This window comes from Neltuma alba, unplaced genomic scaffold (genome assembly GCF_004799145.2).
Source record: "Neltuma alba isolate B1F8T4 unplaced genomic scaffold, ASM479914v2 tig00011487_pilon, whole genome shotgun sequence".
Lineage (NCBI taxonomy): Eukaryota > Viridiplantae > Streptophyta > Magnoliopsida > Fabales > Fabaceae > Neltuma > Neltuma alba.
This window is the reverse complement of record NW_021636156.1, coordinates 74,389-93,726: the sequence shown is the minus strand read 5'-3', so window position 1 is coordinate 93,726 and position 19,338 is coordinate 74,389. Positions and strand designations below refer to the sequence as shown.

The following is a 19,338-nucleotide window of genomic DNA, read 5'->3' as shown; positions in this document are numbered from 1 at the left end:
TTTAGGAACCAGGAGCTTCACTGAATCGGTATGTTCGGGGACTTGTGAATTCAGAGCAGGATCGAACATCAGCCTCAGCTCTTGAATGGCGTCGTTTTCGTTTTTACCGGCCATTTCTGCTTCTTCTACTTCTACAAGAGCTTTCTTTCCAGCTCGACCGGCCTTGCATTTCAAGAGGCGGTTAGCGATCCTTCTCACCATATTCAATGTTAACGCACCTCGCTGTTCTGTATTCTCAGGCTTTGTTGCCTTTTCTTTTCCCTTGCATGTTGATTTCCTTTCGTTCTCGCGTGTTTGGTTGATGAAGTCAGTAGTAAGCTTGCAATCGTTGATAGATGTTGTTTCTTTTCCCGTTATTTATTGTGTTTTAGAACGTGGAGCCACTGAATTAGCGGATTTTTTTTCCCATTTGGCTGTGGTTAATAATTATGTTAATATAAAGACTCTTCAATTGATAGAGCTGATTCCGAATTCGGCCTGGTGATAATATTATTGATCAATGAATAAATGTTTATAGCAGTAGTCCTAGTTTGAGGCATCATTTCTGGCCCTTGTTCCCATTGCTGGGAGATTAATTTGGCCCTACAATGAGGGAAATTGCATGGTTGTGCCTGCGGAGGATGAGTATGTAATGTTATTTTAGACATTAAGGAAGTTATTTTCTCCGGAACCGACTCATTTGACAAGCTTCAAGCCTGTAATTATTTAGCTTGGCCTAGAAACGGCCGACTGGTCGTAATGAAGAGAAGCCCTGGTGTTAAAAGTCGTCACATTTGTATTGCGCATTCTAGAGTGCGTGTAACCTATATATTCCGGATTATCCTGCAGAGAGCCCATTATTCCTATATGAATTTCTTTGTTCTTGAACCCCATGTTGCTTATTGCATTACTTTGCATTAGAATCAGGTGGCCTCAGCATCAGGATACTAATCTACAATGCCAACTATCTAACAAAGTGATTGAACAATATGTTTTTCTTCTTGCTTTTCAGATCTTGCCTGCAGTGCGATCTCAGACCAGATTTCTGTATTTTGCATCCGTATATAATAGTCAATGTATTTGTTTCTGCAGGTTTGCGGTTAGTAGCAGTTATGCTGAGGCAGGTATCAGGGATGACTATAGTTCTGCCCCTATAGATGTTGCGGCTGACATTAAAAGTGAACGGGTATGTGGACCCATCTAACTGTCCTGAAATAATTTCGAAGTACAGAAAAAAAGTTGATTTCTGGAACTTCTTTGGCAAAATAATTCTTGCTTAAGTGCTTTTCTTAGTAGGTTGTCGTCTTAGGAGGCAGTGGATTTGTTGGTTCTGCCATATGCAAGGCAGCGGTATCCAAGGGCATAGAGGTCATCAGCCTAAGCAGGTATGTGAATTGTTTAACCGATTGGCTACATGTGTTTATCTGTTTCTGTCTCTCCCTTCTCTCCCTTTCCTTCACCCGTGCTCTCGAGGCTCTTGCTTTTCTTGTGTCCATGTTTTGTGTTTATGAATGCATAGTACATAGATAGAATCAAGGTGTAGTAAATGTAGCAGATGGGAATATAAAATTTACCTGGAGTTAAATACGAGACATTATGAAGGGTTAGAAAGAGTGAATATCAATATATCCTCAGAATGTAAAATGCCTATATACATTTTAAGGGGAGTGATACTTACAGTGAGAAATGGATGATTAGTACCATGAGCATATTCATCACTGCTTGATCCTTGAATCTCTTTTTTTATGTTCTTGTTATGGATTAACCCTGTTAACACAAAGGAAATTAGTTAAAAGCATCGTGATATGCCTGGACTTCTTTCCTACAGGCCATCAACTGAAGCACCAAATTGGCCCCGTTTCTACCTGTTGAGCTCACATTGCATATGCAGAGTTTAAACTTCCAACATTACATATGCAGTTCATTTTACATATACATACATATAATTATATGCATGCATGTCTGTATGGACACACACATGCGCACAAACACATACACTCTCCTCTTTGCTTTGGTAAAATAAAATTTGTAACTGGTTTTTAATGTTACAGGTCAGGCCGTCCTACGTATCCAAGCAACTGGGTAGACCAGGTTACTTGGATTTCAGGCATGTTAACTGTAGTTTTCTGACGAAAAGCTGTTGATTATGATTTTTTTTCCTCCAATGAATAACAATATTTTTTGTGAAAACATTCTAAGAAAATCAAGATTAGGGTGGGGATGGGGAGTGAACAAATGATGTAAATTTTAATATAAAAAAATATTTGTTCATAATTACTTCCTCCGGTCCTATATATAAACTTCAAATAACCGAATAATGTTTAAAAAATGATGAAAGAGAATATATGGGGGTAATATTAATGAGAAAGAGAGAGTATTAACTACAGTCAACGAAGGGCAAAATAGGAAAAAAAGTAATAAATGCTTAGACAAACTAAAAAATGAAGCTTATATTTTGGATCAGGCACATCTCTAAAAGTGAAGCTTATATATAGGACCGGAGAGAGTACCAAATAATTCCTCAGACAAATTTTCCTCTCCACTTTATTCCCTAATGGATTCGTGTTTAAATATTTGTCTCTTGCATTTTCCTTCACCAATGTGGTTGTCTTCTAGTTGTCAATAGAATTCATCTAATGACTCCAAAGTGAAACATCCTTGGTTCAGTTAAGATATTCTGCTGAGTTTTGTACATTTACATGTGACTAAATAATTTCGTAATTGTTAATCTTAGCCTATTTATAGTAACTTAGCAAGTGGTGAAGTATATCAGCCTGAAGACAGGCACTCCTGGTGTGATCTGATAGAGTGAGAAAGACTCTAATTTTTAACAAGTTCTTACTGGGTCCTTTGACCAGATAGTTGGGCTACTTTGCGAGTATTAAAACTGCAAAGGAATAGTATGAACTGCAATTTATGAGATATCCGGTATCATATATCAAGTACTGTGATACTGTTTAATTATCATCACAACCTCTGTTTGTGTGCATTTTGGTTTTCTGTGGGAATTCTGAATGATATGCTTCATACTTGTAGGAGATGTTTTTTACGTCAACTGGGATGAAGTACTTGTTGGAGCCACTGCTGTGGTTTCAACCCTTGGGGGTTTTGGTACTGAGGAACAGATGAAAAGGATCAATGGTGAGGCTAATGTTGTTGCTGTGAATGCTGCAAAGGAATACGGTGAGGAATCACTATTTTATTTTGCTGTTAAATTTTCTCATAATATGTACTTAGCTGTTTGTTCATATTTGTTGTGCTCCATATAGACTTGTAACGTTTAAAGCAATGTGTATAACATGCCTTTTTGAACAACCGATATGGGGCTACTCATTTTGGTTTATAAGCAATGTCAAAAAGAGCTGTGGGCTCTGCCTCTGCCATTGTCAAATTAATTTTAGACAAAAGCACTAGCATGTGGCCATGTTTCTGGATGAGAAGTGGTTAAGTATGGGAAAAGAATATTAGAAGTGACATGTCGACTGTGGTACTGGGAAATTATATGCAAATTAGGGATAAAGCATCAATTAAGGCTCAATATTGGAAGTGATTGGAATCCACGGAAGAATTATTTTAGGCGCTTGAAAAATAATGAGAACCCTAGGAAATAAAAGTCTAGAAAACGGCACTTCAATTGCTTTTATTTTAAATTCATGCTCTGATTGTCCTTTTGTTTTATCTGTATTCCATTTTTACTGTTGCCCATTAGTAATTGTATTAGGGCTTAACTTTTGATTGATTATTAAATCCACGTTCAGACTCTCCCTCAACCCTTGCCTCCTTGCCCCCTTTTCTCCTTCCCCCTCCCTTTCTACCATCTTGTGCTGCTTCCTCTGAATTTTAGCACAAAGGAATGGTTGCCTATTTTATAAGTGTCAAGTCCATTGTCAACCAAGCCTGGTCTGGTGCATTCTTTTGTATGCAGTTGACAGATTTCGTTTTTATAAAAAAATTTGTCTTCATAAATCTTCTAATTTTATTTATAAAAGCCAAAATTAGGGGCTAGATGCTCTTTTTTGATAGTTTTTTGCCAGGTAATAAGCTCTGCTCGTAAAATCTTGACAAAAGTTTTCAGCTTTGGTTAAAGCACTTCTTCCTGGAGGTGAACAAAGACCTGCTGTTATGCAGGTTTTAATATGCATCTTAGACTGTGGGGCCAGAAGGCATTGGATGCTTAATTCTCTCCTTTTTTTCCCCTTAAAATATATTTATTGCTTTGCAGGGATTCCCAAATTCATCTTAATCTCAGTTCATGATTACAACTTACCTTCATTTTTACTCTCATCTGGGTACTTCACTGGAAAGAGGAAAGCAGAGTCTGAGGTTCTCTCCAAGTACCCCAATTCAGGTTATTCTTCTAGCCTTTTATAATCTCGTACTTCATGAAATATGCCTACCATGTCACAGCATTACAAAATTTGGTGTTGGGAATTTCGGAAACAAGGACCCCAGATACCCCTGTGAGGAATTTTCCTCCTTAGAAGATCTGATAGCTTCTGAAGTAGAACAGAAGCGAAATCATTGTGGTTTGTATGTTGAAAATGCATATCAGCGCATTTTACATTTTCCAGAAAAGAAAATGCTTATGAAACCAGGTGTGGCTTTCATGTTTTTTGTTTTTGATGGGTATAAAGCTGAGCGAACATGGGTAATTAAGCACCTACCACTAGATGTAACCTATTGCTATTTGTATCAACTATCAAATATTGAGCACGTATCTTATGAACTATGAACTGGATTGCTTTTCATTGACCTGCATTCTTGACAGTTCCCTTGAACCCCAGCATTTTCATTCTTCAGGTGTGGTATTAAGACCGGCTTTCATATACGGGAAGAGAAGAGTGGATGGTTTTGAGATTCCTTTAGATTTGGTGGGAGAGCCAGCAGAGAGAATTCTGAAAGCCATAGAGAACTTCACCAAACCTTTAAACTCTCTTCCTGCATCTGATCTGCTGTTAGCCCCGCCCGTTAGTGTTGATGATGTTGCACTAGCAGTTGTCAATGCTGTCATGGACGATGATGAATTTGGCATTTTCACAATTGATCAGATCAAGGAGGCTGCAGAAAAAGTGAGGGTATGATCCTAATGCAGGAATAGGAAATGAGGTCAATATGGCCGAGTACTGCAGTCATCGTACAGGGGGTAAGAAAATTGAGGCAATTTTTTAATTCTCTCGTTCAAACTTTGCTATGATATAGTAACAGTATCATAATCTAATGAGAGTTTCACGTGTACAACACTACAGATTGACTTCTATCTGTTATATACATATTATATAATGTCTAAGAATTTATGTGAAGATCCATGTTTGTGTACAACTTTCTAAGACTCTTTGGAAAAAGCTGGCATCGTTTTCTTTCTTTCTTTCTTTCTTTTTTTTGGGTCTGTGTTTGCCGGTTTGGGATATGATTATCCCATTTCTAGTGCTTGCGTGCTGTATTAACCCAGACGAGCATACGAGCAGTGAAAAACAATACAATTTATTAAAATACTAATAATACAACCTTGAGAGATCAGAAGCTTGTTGAAAAAGGCTTCTCTCGATTCTAATACGTTAGGACAGTATCGCTGAAGTAATTTCTAGTTGTTCACAAAATGATCTGGGCGCGTTCCGTTCGGGCTCCAACATATGATGAATTCATTCCCCCCACCCCAAAAAAAGAAAAAGAAAAAGAAAAAAGGTGACAGCTATTTTTGAAATTATTTTATATTATGCATCTGTTGTGTTAACATGAAAAAGAACATTAAAAATATGGTGATGAAATAAAATCATATGTAAATCATGTAACCTTAACCCAACAATCCAAATGAATGTAAGGCGCTCACTGAATCAAGAGCCACATGAGACAATGCGATTGTGATTTGTGCGTGAAATTTATATCATTTTTATAAGTCAGTCTGTGACTCTATTCACCTTTCATCAACCACAGGGTATGACTTTTTTTATTTTTATATCACAATTCAGAGCACTTCAGGTAAAAAAAAAAAACTGAGTTGTTGTGGCTCCAGTTGGTGGCCTCCAATTATAATCCAAAAGCATAGCCTGCTTTCTCATGCTGGCAATGATGTCAATAAAGTGGGGAATGGAAGGGAACTTATAGGAGAAGTAAATGAAACTTCACACTCGAGAATCTCATTCGCGCAATCGTAAGGGATCCAACCTTTTTTTTTTTTTGGTCAAAAAGGGATCCAACCTTTATTCGTATAGGACTCTCAACAAAATGTTGTAGTTTTGCTCTCCAATGTACAAATATTCACTTCCCTACCTACCAAGCCATTTGCCTTTTAACACACCTCAGTCCAAAAAATTTTTTTTAAAAAAAAAACTGCAAACAATATAATATAGATATATACATATAAATATAATTTTGTTTAGCATTAATTCCCTGATGTCCTGGATGAGGCAAGCTCTCTTGAGTCTATGAACGTGAATTTACATCGCTTGATATTTTTGGCGCAAGACTTCAGTTTTTAATAAAGTCAGACGAAAAATACGTCAAGTCAACTCGAAATTTTTGAAATTTGCTTTTTGTGTGGTGCTGAATTCTCTTGGATTCCAACATCATTTATTGATATTGAGGGGATTTTTCCACGATTCTCCTTCAGTGCGTCCTTGTTTTCAAGTCTTCACCTGGGATTTAGTCATTTTATTTATATTTAATTAATAATTACCACGAAGCATTGGTAATTGCCTTTCCAGGAATCTTCCTTTCGTTTCCTTCCAAATATACATTTATTTTTCAGTACAAAAAATCTAAACTCATTTGCGTTGTTAGATTTCCATGGAAAGTGAATATATTCTTTTCTTTTTTTTCTTTTTGCATTCTAATGGCAGGGCATTTATTCCTACGTGTTTGCAGTTTACAAAATAGTGAAATACATTTGGTTAGTTTGCAATTTGTCTCCGTAATTAAATTGATGCCATGCATCGGATTTTATTCTATTTTAGTATTCCATAATCTTTAAGGAAACTTTTATTAAGTTTCAAACTTTTATTCTCATCAAAGATCAATACAACGTGCTTTATGAGGAAATCGTGCATAACAGAGCAAGATACAAAATGAATTAATGAATTTTTTTAGCCTTTTTTTACTGGAATCAGGGATAATGAAATCTCACAATTATTTTGTCCACGTTTTTGTTTTATTTTTAGGTTGAGGTGTATCTAGCATATCAAAATATTTTTCGGATACATCTAACACCCAAATATCTTATGATGCATTCGGCACTCTAAATTTTTTTTTCTAGATATGTCCAGCATCCTTAAATATATTTTTTTTTGCCTTAGTGCTGGATGTATTAAAAATATTTCAGCACCCAAAAAAAAATTTTAGAGTACTATATATACCAAAAATACTTTAAGATGTTGGACGTATTTAAAAAATATTTTGACGTATTGAATACACTATAAAATATTTTAAGATATTGGATATATCCGAAAAAATATTTCGGATGCTGGATACACCATATCCCTTTATTCTTTATACCAAACAAAGCATTACTTAATTTAAAATAAGGTATTAATGGTCTATGGAGTCGGAGAACAGCGTTATAAATGATTTGTGAAAAATATAAGTTGTTAAATTTGCTAATCCAAGGAGTCATTTGGTTCGGTTAATCATGCCTTTTAAGAAATCGACTTTTAAAGATTACTATATTTTTTTAGAAGCTGCTTTTTATGAAGTCCGCACAATACTTATTTGTGTAATTTTTAAATTTTTTGGAAAGTTATAGTTTTGGTAAATATATTAACTTTAATATAAATACTTTTCAATTGTGCTTATCCCCTCTGACAAGATGTCGCCTGGTCATGGGGGACATTTTTGTATACGTCCACTTATTTTAATTAAAAATATTTTGAAAATATAACATCGACCAGTTTTTAACACAGAGACTGAAAAAAATAGAAAATTATTTTAGGATTAATACCATTTTTACTCTTCAAATTTGTTTTTATTTTAGTTTCAGTCTCTCAAAAAAAATTTTGTTCTTATAATTCAATAAATACTTAGATTATTTTACTCATTAAGAAACCAAAATACTCTATATAATTTAAAATTTAAGGGATTAAAATTAAAGAATAATGAACCCAATCACCAGTGAAAGAAATGTTCATACCGTTTTATAATTTGAGATCTTAGAGAACAGACGATGGAGATGATAAGCGAAGTAGACGCAAAGTGTCGTGTGCCGTATAAAATACTAAACCCATGAGGCGGTGAGGGGGATGACGTGTCGGGGTGGGTAACGATTGGGAAGCCTCATATGTAACGTCAGTGGACTAATTGCTTATCGTTCAAGCGAAAGCGACTTGCAGAGCCCCAGGTGTGTATGCGAGAGATCGATCTTAGACCGCCGACTTAAGCCATGTTCCTGGTCAGCCCTAATTTACGGCGGCGTATGCCTTCCTCATGCTGCGTTTTCTCGAGTTAGGGTTTTTCCTTCCATCGATTCCCCCGCTAAACCCTTCCTCCTGGAAATCCCCATGTTCTATTCAAAATCTCATCTTTTTTGGTAAATTATAATTTACTTTGTGTTTTATGTTTATTGAGGTAATTTCAGTCTCGTCTTAATCCTTGCCCTTGATTGACCCCCTTTTTTTTGGTGAAAAAGAAAATTTTCCCCGGATCTTGTTTTGTTGGAGCGCTGTTTCTAGGGTTTGGTTTTGGAACAAAGTGTGGATTTTTTACGAAATAATCGTTGACTTTTCATTTGGGAATTGGATCTGCTAGATCGGCGTTGATCTTAATTGTTACGGGGTTTTGAGCTGACTCGGTTGTCTCTCATCGTTTTTCTGTTGATTTTAGTGTGATTTTGTGAAATTTCGTGCGAATGATATTTGGGTTGTTGACAAGTTGATATTTTTATGTTTTTGGCTAAAACTACTGGCAACTATCTATTTGATCTGTGATTGGGAACTATGATTGGTTGGTGTGAATTTTAATCTATTAACTCGAGTAATTTGTTTATGTTATACGTGTGTACATATTTTCGATTATTTATTTCAATCTAATTTCAGTTTGTTATCAAATCTTCTTCAATCGGTGATATTAAACTGTCAGGTTCTACTTTTTTGAGTACGCAAATTACTATTTTGCTGGATTGTCTAATTTTTCCGCTTCACGATTATTCCTGTTTAAAATAGACTTAAAGCTTTTGATGCTATGAGTTTTGTCTGCGTTGATTTGGAAGATATGGCTTAAGTTTGATTGGCTGTCTGAGATCTAATTTGACTTTCTGATTCATCCTTTTTGAGGTTTTTGGAGGGGTTTCTAACTTGAATAACTCTGCTGTTACTTCATTTTTTTTTTTTTTGTAGCAGTCTTGGGTGAGATGAAAGTTTGAATTCTTTATAAAACTTCATCGTCGGCAGGAGATCTACTTTATTTAATTAAATTGAGGTCATAGAGATGAGAAACATGTCCGATATGAGTAGTAACTGCGGTGCTCGGTATGAATTACTCGTTTATTTATCTTCAGTCCATGTATGCTTTTGGTTTTCTTAGTCCTTTACTGATTTAATGATTAATGAACAACTATTATTTTATGTCTCCATTACAAGTTTGGTGGTTATATTGTTTAGTCCTACTATGATGTTGAAGACTAGGAGTTTGCATCATAGAATGAGTTCAATCCTATATGGACAAGTTTGAAAGAAGTTCTCTCAGTTATGCTAGTTATGCGTATGAAACAGATTAGCTGTGAAATGATATTATTACAGCCGCTCAGGAAGCATAGTAAGTGTTGGAGCGAAGAATTTGGTTTTAGTAGAAAGCTGTGCCTATGAAATGGAAGGCCATTCCAGGCTACTAGTTATGTGATGTGTACTTTTTTGACAAGATATTGCTTCTTACTCTTTTGCGATGTTTCTTAAATTTAACATTAATTTTTTCCTCTTCATCATATTGGTCATAGCTGGCTTATTCAATTGTTCTTTCCTTTCTGGACCCAGTATTTGTTTGTCATTATTAACTCTACTTCTATGAAAGCATTATCCTATATATTATCTCAATAATCTTATATGTTTTATATTTCCAGGTATGCGAGGTCATTCTTGATGTCATGGTTTGTACCATCACTGCTGCTACTGCTTTTAAACTGAACAAGGTCTAAAGTTCTATTCCAGTGCTATCGGAGCTTTTAGGTTCCAGTTTGTGTATAAGAATTGATCTAGTAGATAGATATGGAAGCAAACATCGGAAAGGAATCGGATAGAGTTGTGCTTAATCAGAAGCGGAAGCGGGCTACTCGATATGCTGCGTATCTAAGTGAAGCTCCCCGTGAGGTTTTGCAACACTGCCCATCCATAACGTTGCCAATGAAAAAGCTTCTGAAGCAGAGGAGGCTGGATGGGTATGAAAACAAGCTGACAAGCAATGAGACTCATTTTAGACAATCTTTACTTAGATGCTATTTGAACTTTAAGAAAAGTGGGAGGCTTGAACGTTTGCTGTTTTATCAGAATAATGAATGGAAAGACTACCCTCAGGATATTATTGATGCGGTCAGGAAAGATTTTGAGGTAAAGAATGCTGCTGTGGAGATTGAGTTTGATGACCGTCAGGTTGTGCTAGATTTTTTGCATATGTATGAGATGGACTTGAAAACTGGTTCGCAGCGGCCTATTGCCTGGCTTGATGAGGCCGGCTGCTGCTTCTTTCCTGAAGTTTATGCTACTTCGGATGATGAACTGTATGAAAGTGGGAAAATTTATGATCATTATGAATCTAATGAGTCTTATGAATCTAATGAGATAAACTTGCATTTAGAAATTGAAATAAATGGAGTTGGCGAATCTAACCTGAGGGAATGTAGTGGGGAATCTAATGCTCTAGTTAAGCATATTCATATTGATGCAAAAACTGCCAGCAATCAATATGATGTAGACATTGAAGATAGCAGTAATAATCCTGATAACGGAACTGTTGGTGAAGCTACTGAGAAAAATCTAGAGTTAGGTTTAGATAATTATTCCAAATCTGTAAATGGTAAGTTGGACATAAATACTGTACAGGAGTTGTTTCTTAAGGGAATGAGTAGTCTTGGAAGTACAAACATAGTTGAAATATACAGCTGCTCAAGCACTCTGCTGCCAGCTCGATTGGAACTATTTCAGAAGCAAGTTGAAATTACAGAAAAATGCCGGGGGAATGCAAATGTTCAATATGCATGGCTGGCTTGTTCAAAAACTGAATTGTCTACAATTATGAAGTATGGGTTCGGGCATTCGGTGTATGGCAATGGTGTGCATCTTGCAGCTGCTAACTGCCCTTACAGCAGGTTCGGTTTTCTAATCATTATCTTTAACCAATTGGAAGTTCAAAATACCGTGAATTATAATGATGGACTTTTGTGGCAATTAAATTTTTCGGATCAAAACATGATGAAAGGAAGCAACTGGCTCCCTTTATCTTATTAGGTTTTCCAGTGTGATCTTTGCAATTGATTGGCATTGTATTGCATTTCAAAGTAATGGGTTGCTAAGATATTTACCATAATACATAGGGAGACCCGATATTGGGTTTTAAGTATTTTATTTGCGTGTTAACAATTTTTATTCATTGAATTCCCAATTTATTGTGATGTTTACATTATTATGATCAATCCCATATTCTGTCCGATAGGTAAATTTGTAATTGAATTGTTTTCCTTATTGTCAGCATGAGTATACATGTTTAGAGAAGTATTTAACGTTGACTTACAGGGCAAGTTATTGTGATGTTGACGAAAATGGAGCACAGCACATGGTGTTATGTCGTGTAATATTGGGGAACATGGAACTTCTTTGTCCTGGCAGTAGACAGTTTCATCCCCGTAGTAATGATTATGATAGTGGGGTGGATGATATTGAAAGCCCCAAATGCTTTACAGTGTGGACTATGAACATGAATACTCACATATATCCAGAGTTTGTCGTTAGTTTCAAGGTTGCTTCTGATTTTGAAGGTGATATGTTATTCCTTTAGTTTTTATACTCAGATGTGTTTAGATACATACTTGTACTTTATCAGTTAGAGTCAAGTTCATTGATATCTAGTTATGCACAACTTACTTGTCGGTCCTTTCATATGGATTGGAAAAATTCTTTTAAATTATCCTTACTCGGAAATGGGACTTCATCCTTTGGTTGTTGGGTCCTGTTGTTGGTTATCTTATATTGAAGAGATGTCTCGACATTTCAACTTTGGAATTTCAATGAGATCGGCTGATATATCTGCAGTCAAGTTGTTGCAAGACTTTTACTACTAGAGCACCAATATTTTGATCTGTTTCTGCAGGCAAATGTTATGAAATTGAGAGCAAGCCTGATATATCTGGGGTTACTACTGCTGCCGGTCTTCAAGGTCCTCAAGGCTTTGTACATACAGAGTCTTCTACAGTAGATATGGTAAGGGACTTCGTATTGAAATCTTGCTTCTGGCGCTATGCTAAACTTTGTAGTTGATTTCTGCTTTTATGGTAGGATTACATGGGCACCCTCGGGGGAATATAATAATAAATTTGCATTTTGAGCTACTCTTTTTGTTGGTTGATTTCTGCTTTTTACGGTTTCATGACAAACACTTCCCGTGTTAATTCTTAAGTTGTGATTCTTTTTGAAGAAGATCAATTTTTATTCGGGGTTGCCCCTTTTACTGGTTGATTTCTGCTTTATGTGGTTGAGTGATGCACACTTTTTCTTATTAATGTTTCCTAGGATTGTGATTCTTCTTGAAAGTGTTGTAATCCCTTCAAAGACTTGATATTTCATTTTATTTCTCTAAGATGCACTGTCTATCACTTGACTGGTGCCTTTCTCATATGATAAATTTGTTATTCTGCATTGAATATTCTAATGATTAGCTACATGAGGTACCTCAGGGGAAGGTTGCGAGTGCATCTGCTAGCACTTCAAGAGCTCCAAAGTCCCCTTGGATGCCATTCCCTATGCTTTTTGCTGCTATCTCTAATAAAGTTCCTCTCAAGGATATGGAGCTCATCAATTTATATTATGAACAATTCAGGGTACGTCAAGTAGTTCAAATTGCATGCTTATTGCTATTCTGATTGAAATGCCTCTAACATGACCTTTTTTTAAAAAAAATATTATTATAATCATCAGGCAAAGAAGATAGCCCGAGATGATTTTGTGAAGAAGCTGAGGGTGATAGTAGGAGATAATCTGTTGAGAACTACAATAACAAACCTTCAAGGCAAGGTAGGGTTGTATTAGAATTACTTGGCTTTGGAAACTTGCACGTGGTTTTCTATGTCCATTTCCAAGCTTATTGACTCCTGAAGGCATTGTTTGCTGTTCATCATCAGCTGTACCTTTTGGATGTTGGGGTATCTGGGTAAATACATCTTCGGATGGGGAGATATGATTTTGATACCTTTTAACCTCTGGATCTTCGGGTGGCTGAAGGTTGAGATTACCTTGGACGCGTTTGATACATTTTTGGGTGATTTTTTATTGCAAAGCTGATGATTATTCAGGACCACCGGTATTTGTTATCGACAAGATATCTATATCTCCTCTGCTTATATTCAGTATGGGTTGTGGAAGTGGATGGATATCCTGTGGCACGAAACCATTGAAGATGGATAACAGCAGTTTTAAAAAAAAAAAAACTAAATTAACATAATTTAACCCAAAAATTATCTTTAATGAGGATTACTAAATTGATTTATTCCAATGAATGGCCATTTTGCCAAATATTTCAGTGATAGTTCAAATTCTATTTTCTTGGATATGATAATTGCTCATTTACATGTGTAAGCCTCACCGAACTTATTTATTTTGGATGCATTTTATCTGTTCCGTGTTTTGAGAGTACCCCAAATTAAAAGTTTCCCTGGCTGTATGCAGATGCCATTCAAATCATCGAGTGAATCAACGAAGAGCAACACAACTGCAGTGAAGCCTGAGGTTGCCTCTGAATGGGAGGTTAGAGATCTGACTCTGGGGTGATGTCTTTGGATTGCATTATGTGTCGACATGAAGCTGTGAATATCATCTTTACCTGTTTCTGGACAGTCTAGCTTTTAGGCTTGAGACTTTTACTTTGCTGTCTGTGACTTTTGTACCCAAAGTTGGTTGATACTGTGGTCATTAGAGTTTATTTTGATTTAGTCGTTACAATGGCATTATTTGTTGAACTCGTACCTTGAAGAGTTGAAGTAGCTTATAATTTGCGACTCGACGTTAGATATTTGCCATGCATTTTCTGAATTGTATTTTAACGTGTGAATTGACCTCTCAATTTGGGTAGTTTAGTTGGGTTTAACTAAAATCACTAAATCCTAACCGATGTATGTGGAATTGTGTTGTTGCACGTGCAACTTCCCCAGTTTTCATATTTTTCACATGCTTCTTAATTCTGTCAGCCTTGACATCTTTCAAGCGATGACTGCTTATCAAAATGGGCGATGGATTTGTAAAATAGGATTACATGACATCTTTATTTTCTGTCTCCTCTTCCTCCTTTTTACGGAGTCGCTCTTTATTGTGCTTGTTGAGAAGCTGAGGATGTTCTTTTCTTATGAACTTAATGTGATGAAAATTGAAAAATCATATGATTTATCAGTGATAGGAAATTTGTTTTCATATTTTGATGTCAAGCAATTTTGCTGCTAGTGTCGCAGACAGAACTTTGAACTGTGTAAATTGGACTATCAAATGAGTTATATCACTCGAGAGTCTTTTCGGGACTGAGTTTTAATGGTTGGAGTTCAGTCAATTTCAAATAGATGCGCGTAGATTTATTTTTGTATTGGATTAGTGAATTATTAAATATATATGCGCGAAGCCACGCTCATGTTAATTACAGTTAAGCCTCCATGTGTGTTAATCCAATAATGGATTTTTTTAGCCCATATTTTGTACGCATTCTTTTAGTGAAGTTTGGATCGGAAATTTGATTTCATATTTGTCGTTTTGCTTCTCTATTTTTCGTTTTATTTGTGGGATTTTCGGCCCGTGTATTCACCCAAACAAAAAAAATGCAATGACCAGAAGCCCAGAAAGTATGACGGCATTTGATGCTAGTAAAATGATGATTTCTTTTTTAAAAAAAGGGAAATTTATACCATGACGTTAATTTATTTGCTGCATGCATATTTTATAATCATATGCAGTCATGTACAAATTATAACTGCAAATAAAATGTTACTGAAGATCTTCAACATAAAGGTATTAAAAAAAGGGGGGGGGGTAATGGTACTATTTCCAAGTCTCCAACAGCTTGTCAAGTTTTGGTCAATATTGAAGCCTTTTGCCTCCGATGCTAATTTGTATTTTGAGTTGGACATTAGATCAATCTTCACATAAATGGATATAGCTATGGGTTTTGGTAGATCCATTGGACTTAATTCTCGATTAGGGCACATAATTATTGGACATTCACAAGATCTTAAATTTCTTTGTCATCTTTGAAGGGTTTTTGCGTAGAAATTCTTTACTTTGCCTTCTAATAAACTAAACTGTCTTTGATCAATACAAAAAAAAAAAGAATAATAATAATAAAGCATGATTTACATACTATTCGAATGGGGATAATACTAATGGCCTTGTAATCTAATAGCATAAAAGTTTTCCTATGAGTGAAAAGTCACATGATTGATCCCACTTGTAATCTTAAACGTTGGTGATTCCCTCTCTAATAGGAAAAAAAGAACCCAAATGATTAAGGAAGTTGTTTGATACAATCCAGATGATTTAGAAATACAGAGAATGGTAACATAAACTAAGAGGCAAGAATATTTGAAGGCAATTTTGTAATTGAGAAAATAGTTAGGATACCTTGATCATTGATTACATGAATATATTGGTCCCATATCCCACAGATCCTTCTACTAAAAGGAGATAAGATAAAAGGGAAAATTCATTAAATTCTCTCACTCATTCTGTTTATTAATAACAAAGGAGTATAGAGCAAAATCCCTCCGCTGCATTCTAAATTCAAATGGGCTGGTTTTGCATTATGAACTGGTGAATTTACGTGCACTCCAATCAATGAAATGCTACTATTTTGGCAAAAAAATAAATAAATAAAAAGTAAAATCACAAAATCCAAGGAGGGAAAAATTGGGCAGATGAAGGTGGGTGGAAGCTTTTGCAGAGCTTGACTTGTTTGTGAAAGCCACAAATTTTCCAGATTGATTGAATGCCCTAAGAGACTTTGTAGGACCATCCATCTGTCTGCCTCAATTATTTCTCCCTTTTTACTATAGAGAATAATTTTGTTGATTTTTGTGGAAAGTGAAGCAAACCCTAAAGGAAAAATTATGTCAGATTTAATATAGGCAGCAAAGCCTTAATTTATGTTAATGCTTTCTTGTCAATATCTTTCATATCATGTGTCTGGGATATGATGCACATTCCATTTTAATCCAATTTAATTTATTAGATCCATCACTTAGATTAGATGTTAATTATTTGAAACTTCCCAGACGAAAATATGAAAAAGATAAAAATTTAGTAATTAATTCAGACTAGATCGATATGTATTTAAATTTTATATCTAATATAAAAGGAAAAAATTACCCAAAAAAAAAAAGAGAGATTCATTTGCGTGTTGCACCTCCTTCATCCATTATTTATCCTAAATATTTATTGAGTGTGCGTGTGTGTGTGGATGAAAAAGTCGGAATAAATTAAATGAAAAGAAGCTTTTACCACTTTTGAAGTCTTTAACGTGTGGGGTTGAATGAAGAAATAGGCAAGAAAGGAATTTGGAAGGGAATATCATTGAACTGATATGCCTTGTAAGATCCAATTAAATATAATTTTTATTGATTTTAATTGAGGAATAAAATATATCTGATTCAGATTTTATCCCAAGTGTCTCAAAAGGTTGTCCATTAATTCTCTTATTTTCTGTTTAATCTAATCAATGTGGTTATTAAGATTATCACCTTAAAATCAATTTCTACAGGGAGGAGCGATTTAACTTAACAAAAAACTATTTCAGTTGAGTTACATGAGCGAATTGTTGGGACAACTTTAGGCGAAATATGAAGGCTTATCGGAAGAAAATTAGCCAAGCTAAAAATGGGAGGATTGTCAGCTTATATTAATAAGCTAATTAAAATCACTTTTTAAACCTTACACAATTGGGTCTCCTTAAAATCCATTATATATATGTTAAGTTGAATTATCTTTCAATAATTTGAATTATATTTCAGAGTTTGAGAAAGGCGATATGTGAGAGGCTCATAACTTACAAGATAATGTGAATCATCTCTTCATGCTAAAATAGAGAATTCATGTAGATATATTTGGCTAGAATTAATAAACGAAACAGAATGAAACTGACTTTAATTACGACTATATTCAAATTATCTTAAAATTAATATTCTTTTGGTTCTTAATATAAGACTTATTTAACTAAAGTTAAATAGATTAGTTAATTATAAGAAATATGATTTTTTTTAAATATTATAGCCATCTTCCTTAACATCTTTCTCCCTCTCTTATTTGATTATAATTAAGAGTTTTATATTTAAGACCAATATCAACTTAACAATTAGGTTTTTATATCGGAGGAGTAATTATTATTAAGTGGAGTTATTACGTTTCAAATATATTCTAAATCGCATTGGGGAGATTCGTGGATGAGACCACATTTAGAGCAGTAATTACATACATATATATTTATATATTCTAGATCACCAATAGCTAGCGCTAGGTGCAAAAATTAAAAAAGAAAAGGCAGAAGGAATTATAGTAATAAAAGAGAGAAAAGAGTAGGAGACAAATTTTCAAACAAGTGATTCCAAGTTATAAAAAGATGACTTTATCAGCCAAAGCCACGACTGATGAGAATCAGAGCTGTAACAATCAAATCCACTTTAGACATAAACCGCGTACCTTTCCTTCTCTCATCATTCTATATATATATTTCTCTTCACTTTTATTCTCAATTCATTCATTCATTAAAAATCAAATAAATAAAGCAAGCATAAATATTGTTATTATAATTTTTTCAATGTGATTTGATGTTATATCAATATGGGTCATAAATAATATAAGTACCTGAAGAAGATTAAACTGACTTTAATAAAAATGCAGGAACATTGAATGTTGACCCAAAAGATGGAGTTTCCAAAGTTTTGATCGTAAAAGCAGAGAGAAACTTTTACAGTTTTCTCTCTATCTATCGTCTTTAAATTCTCTTTTTATTTGGTGAGTTGCATTTAATAGTTTGTCTGGTCATAGCCTGCAAAATGATGGCCTTCAATCATAAAATTAAATAATTCTTCTAACTTGGTCCCCATCTCAGCTCTACTTCTGAATAATTGCCTCATTATACACTTTCCCCATTCCTCCCATCTCATATATACATATATATACATCCTCTTTCTTCTTCAATCTCTTCGTCCCTCCTCTCTTTCTGTGGTTCAAATATTGCAACGTATAATCTGTATTAATTTCGCTCTCTTATTGCCTTTTGGTCCACTTTGAATCTTTTATATATGTTGTACTAGCACTATTTTAAGAAGAAGAAAAAAATGAATTTTTATATATGGGTACGATTGGTTTTACCATATATAGGCTTCCAACTTCCAAGCTATGCTATATATATGTACGTACGTAATTCGGATAACGAAAGGTGTTATTCACAACTTTAATTTGCACAAGCAATGTAACTTATTGTGAGATATTTTATTGATAATTTTATTTACCATATTGATGAGAGTGAAAAGGGAATAATAACTAGCAGTGAAATGATTTAAAGAGGATGTCGGTTAGGCAGTTAAAATGTTAAATCATGTCAAGGCCACAGCTTCACTTTTAAAAATTATTTTATTCATGTTGAAGGCCCCATTTATGAATAACTTAATTACGTGTCTCCCATATAATAAAATGGAATTAAAGTTTATCCTAAACAAGCGCGCACACACATACACACATAAGAAGCTTTAAGAGGTGGAAATAGATAATTATGATGCTTCTTTATTCATTTACTTTTCCCCCCTCTTATTTGGGGTCCTAGCATCGATATCATCCCCTGCTTTCCTTTTAAACGGAATCTAAAAATTGAATGATTAAAGAAAATATAGAATTTTTTAATTCTCAATTATCATATCTTTGGATGAGCTTGTTTCTATCTGTCTTTTTTTTTTTTTTGCCTCGATCAATTAAGATAATAATGTTTATTACAATTGAATCAAAACCCTAACTAGCGTTTGTTCACTAAGATTTATAATTATGTTATTAAGATTCGTTTCTCTTGAGCCTGGGAAAACTGTGACGACGACCAGGATTATTTTATCATATGTAGTACGAAGCACTTGAAGAGACAAATTTTAGATGGTTCTATTAAGGCACAAATCTCCAACAATAATTAATGCGCACATATGGACACAAGACCTAA

At 34.7% G+C, this 19,338-nt stretch overlaps 2 protein-coding genes across 7 annotated transcripts; both read left to right on the top strand.

The window, feature by feature from the left end:
• The first annotated feature begins 12 nt into the window (after positions 1-12).
• On the top strand, positions 13-5,321 carry LOC114714171 (uncharacterized protein At1g32220, chloroplastic). Its single transcript, XM_028898879.1, has 7 exons — positions 13-180; positions 1,072-1,165; positions 1,276-1,364; positions 2,031-2,086; positions 3,016-3,162; positions 4,202-4,327; positions 4,780-5,321. Exons 1-7 carry the CDS (start codon positions 86-88, stop codon positions 5,058-5,060), a joined length of 888 nt encoding a protein of 295 aa, XP_028754712.1. The 5' UTR covers positions 13-85; the 3' UTR covers positions 5,061-5,321.
• A 2,965-nt stretch (positions 5,322-8,286) lies between these two features.
• On the top strand, positions 8,287-14,211 carry LOC114714124 (inactive poly [ADP-ribose] polymerase RCD1). Of its 6 annotated transcripts, none has more exons than XM_028898818.1 (8): positions 8,287-8,532; positions 9,303-9,431; positions 10,019-11,260; positions 11,685-11,926; positions 12,259-12,368; positions 12,824-12,985; positions 13,083-13,178; positions 13,830-14,211. In XM_028898818.1, the coding sequence occupies exons 3-8, from the start codon at positions 10,164-10,166 to the stop codon at positions 13,929-13,931; spliced, it is 1,809 nt and encodes a 602-aa protein (XP_028754651.1). In that variant the 5' UTR covers positions 8,287-8,532; positions 9,303-9,431; positions 10,019-10,163; the 3' UTR covers positions 13,932-14,211. The 6 variants fall into 6 exon arrangements, with proteins under 6 accessions (XP_028754651.1, XP_028754655.1, XP_028754657.1 ...); XM_028898822.1 differs by having other exon boundaries at positions 8,289-8,408; positions 13,830-14,151; XM_028898824.1 differs by lacking the exon at positions 13,830-14,211 and adding an exon at positions 13,286-13,385 and having other exon boundaries at positions 8,292-8,532.
• The last annotated feature ends 5,127 nt before the right edge of the window (positions 14,212-19,338 follow it).

Coding starts and splice junctions, on each gene's coding strand:
- LOC114714171 (XM_028898879.1), top strand. CDS start 86: ATGGCGTCGTTTTCGTTTTTACCGGCCATTTCTGCTTCTTCTACTTCT. Junction 1,166..1,275: donor CTGACATTAAAAGTGAACGG/GTATGTGGACCC, acceptor TTTTCTTAGTAG/GTTGTCGTCTTAGGAGGCAG. Junction 4,328..4,779: donor CTCCAAGTACCCCAATTCAG/GTTATTCTTCTA, acceptor TTCATTCTTCAG/GTGTGGTATTAAGACCGGCT.
- LOC114714124 (XM_028898818.1), top strand. CDS start 10,164: ATGGAAGCAAACATCGGAAAGGAATCGGATAGAGTTGTGCTTAATCAG. Junction 11,261..11,684: donor GCTAACTGCCCTTACAGCAG/GTTCGGTTTTCT, acceptor GTTGACTTACAG/GGCAAGTTATTGTGATGTTG. Junction 11,927..12,258: donor GGTTGCTTCTGATTTTGAAG/GTGATATGTTAT, acceptor CTGTTTCTGCAG/GCAAATGTTATGAAATTGAG.